The sequence below is a fragment of the Ovis aries genome, chromosome X, assembly GCF_016772045.2.
Source record: "Ovis aries strain OAR_USU_Benz2616 breed Rambouillet chromosome X, ARS-UI_Ramb_v3.0, whole genome shotgun sequence".
In the NCBI taxonomy this organism is placed as follows: domain Eukaryota; kingdom Metazoa; phylum Chordata; class Mammalia; order Artiodactyla; family Bovidae; genus Ovis; species Ovis aries.
In genome coordinates this window covers 27,532,787-27,545,505 of record NC_056080.1, presented here as the reverse complement: position 1 = coordinate 27,545,505, position 12,719 = coordinate 27,532,787, and the positions used below count along the sequence as shown (strand labels likewise).

The following is a 12,719-nucleotide window of genomic DNA, read 5'->3' as shown; positions in this document are numbered from 1 at the left end:
AATTTATATTTTAAAAAATAAAAATAAAAAAGAAACTAACAAGCAAATATAGCTGTGCATGTTATATATAGATACTCATAACTGAAAACAGAGATTCTCTTCAAAGATTTTTAGTATGTTAGTACTTGCGTATGTGTTTGGAAATGTATTTATAAAAGCCAAAGTTCTTTGGAAGTTTTTAAAAATACAAAACATTGCCCACCAAGAAAGTCCTTTCAAACTGAACCCCATTCTTTGGGATATGCATGTAAGAGCCATTGCTTTTTCACGTTAACTTTGCCTCATGACTAGTGCTTTATTTTAGCTTTATCATTCTTGGACCCCTCTACCTCCTATTCCAGGTCCAGTCCCCTAGACCAGCAGGAAAATCTAAGTGGCTTATTGTACACACATCCTTCCATGTTCTTCACTTTCATACTTCTACCAGCAGCTATTATTTAGTGAATAAATGAAAAAAATCTTTACTGACTTTTCTTCTTTTTGATACTTGAATCATTATAATAATAAAACCTTAAGACAGCAACATATTTTCTTAATAATTTAAACAATACTTTATAATATGAATGTGTTTGTCTACATAATTTGAACAGTGCTAATGCACAGCTATAAATTGACATGATGATTGCATTATTAAAGGTAAAATTGTTGGTCTCCTTAAAAAATCTCAGTGAAAATTTCTATGTAAAAAATCTCCCCAAAAGAACAGAAATCTATACATATTTCAGAATGTAAGGCAATAAATTGGAAACAATAAATGTTTGGAAAATATTATGGTCAAGTAAAATAATTTCTGAACAATATTCATTAGAAGTTTTCTTCCCATTTTTTTTTTCCTGTGATTTATTACTGAATTTTCACCAACTCTGAAAAGCCACCAGATGGCATTGGAGAGTCCAATTACTTGGTAGGACACCTTTATAGGAAAAACTGGAAGAATCTTCAAGCTGAAGTTGTCCTTTTTTTCTAATATGAAAATATATTGAGGAAAAACATATTAATTTATTAGAATATTAAACCTTTTCTTATCATTGATAAAATTTTATCATCTACAACATATTTTTCTCATATCCGGTATACAAAGTAACTGGAACATGCTTTTAGAAATATAAGTAAAATGCCAATGATAGAACTTAACTGAAATCAAGGTAGCAACACAAACTGGAAACTATTTTAAGGACAGTTAGTAAAATATAACTGATTATTGAATAGTGTTTAGGATACCTGCAAGAGCCTACATACACTTTTTAAAGAAATCTTTATATACAACCCTCAGAGATTTTAAGTCTTACCAAAGTTATTCACTATCATTGCCTTAAGGCAACATTTTCCATGCAAGGCAGCACTCTAGATGTCTTAAGAGACTATAATTCTACAAAAGGAAATTTGCCGTAAATAAGCAAAAATAAGCTAAAACATAGCTTAGTATTTTGAACTGCCAAAGCTAATTTCACTTAGACACATCACCACCTGCAAGGAAAAGTACCTTATTTTTTACTTGAGCTTTCTGACTATATAGAATGGGCTTTTAAATAAGACAAACAAAAATCATAATTTTTCCCTAACTGAATGTCTGTTTTAAACTGATAATACCCTCTGCTCTGCAGCCTTGGAGAAACTGTGTAGGATCAAGTTAAATGTAGCCTCCTCCCATCGGCCTCAAAACACTGACTACAAACTCTGCCCATCTAAATTTGTCTGATCAATGTGCAAAAATGTAAAATACGTTACAGAAGAAAGGTACCATTTTATGTACTGAGTATTCCTTCAAGCTGTTCAATAAGTGCTTGTGAAAGGAACAAAAGAACAAACTTCCACTGATGATGTTACAGTCCAGAACTTTTACTTCATGAAAAAGGAAACTGAGGTCCTAAAAGGTTCAAGGACTTGTCCTCCATCAATCAAGGCTTACTAGCAGTTGGACTGAAATCCAAGTTTAAGTTGCAGCTCTATAGGCTTCATAATATTTACCAGACCAACCTACACCACTTCTATAGAAATAACTCAAAGTATGTGTTTTCTTAGAGATCACTGCTGTAGACAAAGCTGGAATGTCAAGATTAGTTGTTTGTAGAAATGTTCTATAAGAGTTAATCAACATGAGGATTAACCATGGAAAATTTTAATACACTTGTAAGCTATTTTCCCACCTGTCTGTATGAAATAAGGGAATGAAAATTGAAGCAGTATTACCCTACATTCAGGAAATTAGTCTATGCAAACATAGTTGATATCTAGGTCAAAAACTTTTTGATTGGAAAAAATTTGATCCTTTCTATAGTACAATAATTCTTATTATCATAAAGATCTTGGTCTTATTATCATGACCAAAAGCTTTATACTTGTTATACCTAAACAGAAAAAATAATGAGTAATAATTTCTAAGGGTTAAACAAACTTAAAAATAAACAGCCCTTATACTATTTTGTATAATATTCACATATTTTTTTAATCTGACACCTTTCAGATCACAAGATCATCCTGCATTATCCAAAAAAAGAACCTAAATCTAATGACAAGTGTCCTTACAAAAGAAAGACAGAGGGACACTAGCGGCATAAGAGAGGCAGCCATGTAAAGATGAAGGCAGAGACTGGAATGATGCAGATAAAAAAGCAGGAGCCACCAGAAGGTGGAAGAGGCACGGAAGGGTTTGTTAAGACCTTGATTTTGGACTTCTGGCTTCCAGAGCTGGGAACATAGATTTCTGTTGTTTTAAGTCCCCCAGTTTATGGTAATTTGTTACAGCTGCTACGGGAAACTAATACAACTCCAGATCAATCAACCCATCAGCTTATCGGTTCCAGTGACTGCCACAGCTCATACACTCCAGACTGAACTCACTTCATCTCTTATCCCTGAAAAAACAGTCCTTGCCCCTCTCTCTGTAATTGATGACACCGTCAACATAACCTCTCTTCAAGTGATTTCACATTTCAACTCCAAACACTCACTTGATCCTATTTATTCTTCTTCAGAAACATGTTTTCAGTTCCTATGTCTGTTTCTCAGGCCCTCAGTAGAGTGGAATATCGTTTTTATTAAGGCCCTAACTGTTCACTCTGGAGTACCACTACAGCCTTTCCTACAGGGACTACTGTCTGTCCCCAAACAGATCTGACCATGTCACTCTCGTGTGTGGCTCTTTACAGCTTGATTCTCTGTGTTTCCTCCACTGTAACAGCAGCTTTACTGATGGACTGTATAGCACTATTACATGTATATCAAGGGGTTTCATCTCTATGGTGTATAGAAGACACCACAATAAGTGGGACCAGCAAATCAGAGACCCAACCTCAAATATCAAATTTTCTACTAAAGGGATCTGCAAAGTAATTAAATAGCTCAGCCAAAACTTTTCTTTCTAGACAATAAATCCAAAATCCCTTACAGAACACATGAAACCCTTCACACTCTATGCCCCATCTACTTTCTGGGCTTCATCTTTGTCACAAGGACCTATCAACAGTTCACTTTACTTAAGTGGTCCTTTCAAGGTTCTGTTCTTTGGAAACCTTTAATATGATTGATGGCCCTGCAATCCTCCTATTGCAGAATTATTTTCTCCACCTCTTTTTTCAAATGTTCCACCTCTAGTCATCAAGCTCAATGGGTTCTAACTTTAATGTTACTTTCTCTTCTGTCTTCCCTGTTCTCCCTGCTGTTATGTTGAGTCAGGAAAGCATTTTTGTGTCAAACATTTTTGGGAAAAAAAAAAAACAAAAACAAAAGCAGACTTCGGATTCCACAAGGAAAAGGGATTATTTCTGAAAGTGTATTTGCGGGATGCATGTGAATCTTAAAAGTTATCAAGATCGAAAGCTTCACTAGAGTCCGTTTCTTCTTTCTCCTTCCCAGCCTTCCTTTCTCTTTCTTTCTCCTGTTTTCTTTTTCCTTCTCCTCCCTTTCTCCCCAACTCCTCTTTATCACAGACCACAGATCACATTGTCCCTTCAACAGAAAGTTTCAACTTCTTTTTTTTTTTAATCTCCCCCAATCCCATCTGAATCCTGAAAGACCATTCTCTCTCTAATCTCCAGTCCAAGTCCAATAAATGTTTTTGATTGACTCAGAAAATTATCAATTGTGGTAGAGACAATAATGCACTCACCTTCCTAAAGATGTCCATATCCTAATCCCTGGAACATGTAACTGTGTTATATCACATGATAAATGGGGCTTTGCAGATTTGATTAAACTAAGCATCTTGAGTTTATCTAGGCCAGTTCAATGTAATCACAAGGGCCCTTCTAAGGGAAAGAGGGAGGCAAGAGAGTCAGAGTCAGAGAAGGAGATATCATGACTGAAGTAGAGGTTGGAGTGATAGGTGACCACAAGCCAAGAAACGCAAGAAGTCATTAGAAGCTGGAAACAACACTGAAACAGATTTTCCCTAGAATCTGCGCAAAGAACTCAGCTTTACCAATCTATTTCAGACATCTGATCTCCAGAACTGTAAGATGATAGACTTGTGTGGCCATAAGCCACTAAGTTTTTAGTAATTTGTTAAAGCAGCAACTGGATACTAACACAACAGTGTCCCTAATTTCCAGGTCACCTCATGGGATCATCCTCAAGCCTACAGTAGACCGTTCATTGATCAGGGGTTGATCCTCTGGTCCAGCAGTAGTTACCCCTGTGCTGTCTCTAAAATTAAAATCAGTTTTATAACATGATTCAAAATGCCTAGCATTGACAGACTCCTTACTGTTGCTCCCTAAATAGAAGAATATACCTTTTATTATCCCCATGATACACTGCCATTACTGCTATATTTATTAACTTGCAATATTCCCTTCCCAACTGAAATCCTATTCAACTTGCAAGATTCATCCCTATTGACTTGTGTCTTCCCCATGTAAATTCACCACAAACCAGGCAGGCTGCTGCTGCTGCTGCTAAGTCGCTTCAGTTGTGTCCAACTCTGTGTGATCCCTTAGACGGCAGCCCACCAGGCTCCTCTGTCCCCAGGATTCTCCAGGCAAGAACACCGGAGTGGGTTGCCATTTCCTTCTCCAGTGCATGAAAGTGAAAAGTGAAAGTGAAGTCACTTAGTTGTGTCCGACTCTTGGCAACCCCATGGACTGTAGGTAGGCTCCTCAGTCCATGGGATTTTCCAGGCAAGCGTACTGGAGTGGGGTGCCATTTCCTTCTCCAAAACCAGGCATAAGTCTCCACAATTAATGTTAATCTATGCCAACACTATGTGAAACTGTACTGACAATTAAAACTGAACAAATAAGTTTATGGTGAAATTCTTAGGTATATCACATGATTATTAAATACAGATACTGGATACATTTTATTTATGTGGCATACGTAGGGTCCATTTGTTTGTTAGATTTATTCCAATTAAAGACATCTCAAATGAATATCAAAATTATTCTAGATCTAACTTCAAATTTTATTTTTAAAAACAAGATAAATAGAAGAGCAGGATTTTTTCCCAATAAAAAGTAAAGTGCACTTTTTTTTTCACTCAAAAAAGGAATGAAACAAAGCCTCAGAAGTTTGGTCTTACAAATTATACCAAAGGAAAAATGAGAAATGTTTCATCCTTTTTGACATGTTTGACAAACTGGGAATAAACACTTGGTAACATAATAAAAGGCAGATGCTGGGGGACTAGGCTGTCTCTTAATCATGTGAAATTAAGCCCACTGGCATCCAGGAATGCCCAAGAGAGCTGATGCACATAAATCACATTGGTATGAGATGGAAACACCCCACTAGACTTTCTTACTCTTCTTCAGTTAAATCTCACTTTCTTTACACAGTAGCATAATTTCTTTAACCTGAAGAAATGATGATCCAAAAATAACAAACACAAAAGTTAAAACCTAGACTGTGTCACTGGTTATTTAACTACCCTTATCTTTTACAAACTATTTGGGCTTTGAGTTACGAGTCTGAGAAATGCTCAAGAGATTTGTTTTCCTCTTGCTGCCAGAAAGAACTGAATCTAAATCATTTTCCATAAACAAGTGTCCACTGTCAATTTTTAGAATGAAGAGATCAACCCCCTGTGATAATAGCTGGCAACTTTAGGTAGCTTTAACGTATTTTAAATATATTCTAGAATAAGATGTAATCATTGGTTTATATATTCACTTCCATTTCTCCATCTGCTCTAATAATTGTGAATACCTTTTTTTGTATACTAAAGTCACTGGCCTACATTTTATTAATCAGTAACCATGAACTACATCCTTTTTCATGGTGGTCTATATCGAACAATACCATTAAAATAAAAACATCTGCATGATGGCAATATTTCTTTAAAGCAGCAGTAAGTATAGTAAAATTTCAGTATGATAATATTTAAAGAACCATTTTCCTGTCCTTCTCACAGATTTTGAACTACATATCAATCATGAAAAGACTCATTATTTGCAGAGGTTTATTGTCTTCATATAAACCCTCTATCTTAGATATTGCTTATTCTGAGTTTTATCTTTTTGCTTCAGTGGTCTGTTATACATTGTACTACTTTCTATTTAAAAAAAAAGAACATGTTTTTTATTAAATGTCTTTATTTTACCTTTATTTGTCTAATACTGATATAACCTAGCCTCAAAATTAAAGCCACTCATTCATTCATATAATCATTACTTCATTAAGACATTTCCTAGAACCCTGACTCTGAAACATTCATCATATTTGACACTGTAGAGGTTATAAGCATATATAAATCATGGTTCTTGCATTTGTCGGCTTATAATCTAGGGATAGATATGAGAGCAGGGAGAAACAGACAAAAAGTCTAGACCTCTTTCTCTTTTCTAAGCTCTACATCCAGGTTCCTCTAGGTTCATTTCTCTCTAGTGTTCCAACTCAGGCCAAATCACAATTCACACTTCAGTTCCCAAAACTTGATATACTAATAGTTTCTATGCATACATTAATTCTCTGCCCCTGAATTGTATTCCAAACTCTCTCAGTTACACAAAATAAAAACAAATATTTAAGAACAGCCATTATTAACAAGAGGTCATACTATCTTCTTGGAATGACCTTGTAAAGACATAGGATTTCACACACTTCGACCTCTCAAGCAAAATAGTAATATTTTTATAGTTAAAAAGAAGTTCTACCAAGACACAATGAAAAAATAGATTTGCAAATACACTAATAAAGAAAATGCAGGGAGGAAGGAGAGAGGAGAGAGCGAGAGAGAAACAAATAAACCAATGAGAATATTAAGTTAATCTTTCTAAACTGGTGGAAATACAAAGACCCTCTAAGCAAACATCTGATTTCCATGTGGTTTCTGTACACAATTCTACAAATGACAGCTACTCAAATGTTTACTTGCTGAATTGCTAACAACACTTCACACACTTGAAAAGAATGGGTAATACTGATAGTTTTTGCCTCTTTCTTCAAGTGCTGCTTATAAAAAATAAATACAAGGCAAAAAAGTGTTCCAAGAGAAAAATCTAATGTGTTAAAAAAAGGCTATTTGCTTTCATAGATGTCAAAGGCCTTGATTCTAAATATATGCAAAACTTTAGAACATTATCTGAGAGACCAGACCCAATCCTTGACTGTATCATATATGCACATGAAGTGATATTTAAAACAAAACAAAACATTACAAAGTAAAAATGTTAGTGTTCCAATCAAGAATGTTAGGATAATATAAGTGCCTTTTTATATTTAATTTGTTCCTTAAATTACTAGCAATGGGGGTGTAAGCAAATGTGATAAAAATAATACATCCCCAGCTTGGGTATGAAGAGCTCCTATTGCTTTCAAATTAGTTCTGTTAATGAGAAGCAAATACCTACTTCTAAATTTTTATGGAATGACCATATGTGTTTACCTAAAGTAAACACCATACACAATTAACATCCCATAAAAACTCAACATCACTGTGGGTATCATAATCATACTTAATATATTCTTGGTTATTAAAATATCTAGTTCTGCTTTTCTAATGGTCACAATGAATTAAAAATAATATTCTAGCAAAAGATACATGAAAAGCACTGGCTTTGGAGTCATGATTATGGAACTTTCAAAGGTTTACAAAACTGAAAATAGAAAAGAGAATTAAATGATAAGAAAAAAAGAACAAGGATAAGGAGCCTTTCTTGGTTGGTTAATATGTGAGATCAAACATCAAAAACTGATTTTTTTTCCTGGCCTTGGTACTTCTGGCTTTACAGGTTGGGCTGGGTGTGAAGATAGAGCCATTAATCTTTGAAGGAGAAGATGCCAAGTGCACTCCTCTTCTACTTGATCTATGGAGATCAGTAATGCTGCTCTTCAGTAAGCTACATATCTGCTTCCTTCAATAAAGGTGCCATGGAAACAGGCATCAGTTGAAATGTGTGCAAGCTATGAAAGTCTATGAGTAAAGCAATATTATCTAAATTATATTTAATATACAAAAATCAAACAAACTTCCAAACAGTGAGTTCTTAACACAGATACTAGGGGGAGCCATCTTAATTCATATTATACAGAAAAGTAAAGAAATCAAACATGCCACTAAATCTCAGTACGTGTCCTATCATTTTGACATTATTATAAAAACACATTCAGAAAAAAAAAAACAGATTCAGTTTCAGAGGTATTAAAAAGCTATGTGACAGCGATATTCGTAAACAGAAGAGAACAAAGTCTGAGAACGTTTGCCAAACTTAGGACAGCATTATTATTACCACCCTCTTAAAGTAATTAGATCATTAACATAAAAATTGAACTTGAGACAGGTCACTGAATTTTCTCAGGTCTCTGGAGCAGCAAGAGATATGAATTTTCCAACTGTCCCACATTTCTAGCTCTGCTCCCTTGTTTCTCAAACATACACAGTTAAGCTCCAATTTAATAAAACTTTTCCCGAAATTAAAATATAGAATGGACCTGTCACCACTATTCGATGATGGAAAAAAAAAAATCACACTTGCATTTTGACAAAGAAAACAGAGATAGGACATACACAAAAACATTTTATATAATAAAATATGATAACCAAAATAATGAAGTTTTTAAGACTCAAACACTATTTCCATTTTAAGGAGTTTCGTTTTGTTACAATACTTATTATACAGATGAGTGTTTTTCTATGTGGCCAATACCTCAAAGATCCGTGTTGTGTTTTTAATGTAAATTGCTATTCTATAAAATATCACTGTTTTAGAAATTGTCAGCTTTCATCACAGTTTACTACCCCCTTCTACCAATCCTAACTTCCACGGGTACGCTCAACCTTCCTCGCACTTGGCAGACAAAGAAATCAACATATCTGCTATTTGCCAGTAATCCATTCAAATTTCAAAAGCTACTATATCATAATCCTGCCCTAGGGCTTTCTCTCATTCAAAAATATCCACCAAGAAGAACAGACAAAATACTGTGTAAACAAAGAAACACAATTTTTTTTTTATACTGCCTACAACAGCTGTACAACAACCAAAAGTTCTAGAGCTAATGGGCTCAGCCAAATTCCTTTAACTCTCAAGCCTGTGGTGTCATCCGCCTGCATATGCAGGAAGTACTCCCCAGACTTCCCCCCAAGGTGGGGCTCATAACAGCAGACTGCTCCCTACTTCCCTGGGATGTGGCCCTTTTCACTGTTGAATCAAATATGAGTTTGAAGCCTCTTAACTTAAAGTACCAAGAACGGTTGCCATGGCCCCATCTCATTCATTTCTTCTCCTTTCTGAATTCCAAAGATACGCTTGTTTGTACAGTCCTTGATATCACAACACTCTGTAGCCTCTTACACACTATCTCCTCTTTCTCCCATTGTCTCTCTAGAACTAACAGATAACACATTCTAGTGCTAGCAACTAAATACAATACATTCCATCCTTCATTGTACTGAAAAGTTAGAGCTTCAAAAATTCTGTCGCCCCATGTAAGATGTGAGTGTGGCAAGATTATCATCAGTGATTATCATCAGTGATGTAATATAACTTCACACAGGTAATAGCTATTTATTCAATTATCTCATACATTTTTCTAACTCCAAGAATCACAGTCAACTGAAACCTAAGATGTATGTTAACATCAAAGTTTTCCTTAAGTATCAAGATTTTTCTATTTAGCAGCAGCTTTCATATTACCATTCTACTTTATCTCTATATTTCCTACTTACATGTTAGGATGCTTCCTCATGACATTTTCTTTAATAACTTTGGTTTTTTTTAAAAAAAACAAAAACTGCAAAATAAATCAGCAAAGAGTCTGCCCTAACCATAGCTGACATCGAAATGGTGACAGTAAAATTTAACATGAAAAAAGTTTACTATGATTCCATGCAAAAATTTAAATGACACTCTTTACAAAGAAAATTGAAAGCCATACTATAAAATGAAATCAACCAAAACTCAATTCATTTCAATTCATAGTAGTTACCAAAATAAACCATGTCTTTTTCAACCTAATCCCACTTTTCTAATTCCCTGTAAGTTATGCTCCACTCATTTAAAGATAAATCTACAGAATTTCCACAATATGGATCCTGGATAATTTTCAACCTCTTCACAAACGGTATATGTATAAATGTAGCACCATCACTTTAAGCCACAATGAGAGAAAAGGAAGGAACACTACATACCAGAACCTCTTTTGGTCACTACCTTCAAACTCTGAGTAAAAGTAGCATATAGGAGAATCAAGTGAGGGATCGGAGCTTTCATCTTCCAGCTCTTAAAGGCTGTTCTCTAAAGCAAAGATAAAGAAGAAAAACACACATTTTTAAAATATATAGCAATATTATATGATTTGTGTTAGGCTTTAATCATGCACAATCAGAGTAATGAATTTCACAAATGGAAAGAATGTGAGCAGGATTTGTATTCTATTTTCCCATATGTTGTGGGGTTCCTAAGTTAAATCAAAACCAATAATACCAAAATTATGTTTCCATAGGCCCATTACAATATTTTAAAATCTTAAACTCAACTAAGTTTTAGAATTTCTCTTTATTTAGAGAACTGAATTGTATTTAAATAAGTGGAAACAATCCCTTCAAAAATACTATTTCATTAACAATTTATTTTCAAATAAATTACCAAACATTGACATTTTAAATGTTTCATGCTGCAATAGAACATGGTTTTATTCAGTATCATTCTTTCCATTTGAGAAGAAATCATAAATTCTATGCCTCTAAAGATTTCATTATAATTTTACAATTCTCTTAAAACAAACTTTATAAGATACTTCAAGAGAACTCTAAGACTTCATCTCTATTCAAAAAAAGTATACTGTATATGAAAACTACCAGAAAATACATCGTTTCTTCCTATCACAAGGCTCTCAGAGGGATACCAGAAGGAACACTAGCTTAGTGTTAGATTTCAAGAGGGGGGAATACTTCATGTGAAATTAACTGAAATGAACATTGTCTTCTTCAGAAAAATCATCTCCCTTTTATTTTTGTATGAGACTGAGGTAGTAGAGCTGCAAGACTGAATTTTAAAAAGGAGCAAGTTAGAACACAGTTCAACTACACTGTCAATCCATGACAGCCTAAGTTTCTTTGCAAGACAGTTGAGAACTGATCATCAGCTTTCAATCACTGTGACTTTATTAAGATGAGAAAGCCGAAATGGTGATTTGACAGTCACTTTTTTTTTTGCTCTCCTAAAACCTCAGAAACCTCTGAGCATTTTTAAATGATTAATTCATTCACATTAATAAAAGTCTGTTAAGACACATTTTAATTCACAAAACAAAATCAAAACCCATTCACTTGCTGTAAAATGTCACCATTATCATTTTAGTCAGAAAGTCGGGGAATTTTTCAAATAAGCACTGAGAATAAGCTATTTTAACTCCAGCTCCTATAAATGATGATAGCCCATTTCAGTTTTCTAACCAAGGACCTGGAGTTCATATAAAGACATAAATGAAACGTAGTCCAAAAAGCCAAATCATAAGACACATCTGAGGAACTGCCACATTAAAGTGCAAACCTGACTCAGGCATGCATTCCTAAAATCGGAATCCCATTTCCTAGCCACTGCGCTAACAGGAGCAGCAGGAAATTTTCAAGTTGATATCTTCAGCCTTCAGGTTAGCAGTGAGAATCAGTTCCTCTCTCAGCGTGAGTTTAATCAGCACTGCCCAAGAAACTCCAGGAGCCAAATAGACACCATAAGATCTTCTACATTAACTACATTATTCCTTCACTCTTGTGCAAAATACTATTTCTTCACTCATTTCATTTCTAAAAGGCAAACCAGCTAGTTTATGATTCTATTTCTTAAAATTAAATTGGTTTGGAAAGCGTCAATTTGGTAACATCAAGATCCTCAATTGAATCTTTCAAAACAGTTTTGAATTGGGGAAAACAAAAAAGAACTATGGAGCATCTCACATATTCAACATCTTGGTCAATCTACAATCATCATTACAAACTTCTTTAAGGCAATTTACTGTATTTCTATTGAAAGACAGATGAAATGTGTCTAGTCATAGACATTAAAGCTTTGCTATACTCATTGCAGAATTAAAATTTCAACCCAGAAATCCCAATGCAAATTATATATAAACATTCACTGAGGTTCTCATGTATTTTCTTATTGTCACATTGTAGCTCATACTATCAGTGACCTAATTTCAAGAAGCTTCAGTTTCTAGATGAACAGACCTGAGATTGTTTGCCTGTTTTCCTGTTAAGACTACCATTCAACTAGGCAAAAGTGTAGACACAGAAGGCAGGACAGTGGTTGCTAGAGGCTGGGTTTAAAAGGGGAAATTTT

The 12,719-nt window shown here is 34.6% G+C and overlaps 1 protein-coding gene across 1 annotated transcript in view; it reads right to left on the bottom strand.

Annotated features, from left to right (window-relative positions):
• Positions 1–12,719, bottom strand: part of IL1RAPL1 (interleukin 1 receptor accessory protein like 1) — a 1,455,753-nt gene that overhangs the window by 1,211,899 nt on the left and 231,135 nt on the right. Inside the window, exon 2 of the mRNA XM_060407978.1 lies at positions 10,568–10,673. Coding sequence (XP_060263961.1) covers positions 10,568–10,649 — 82 coding nt within the window. The 5' untranslated portion in view covers positions 10,650–10,673. The remainder of the gene's footprint in view (positions 1–10,567; positions 10,674–12,719) is intronic.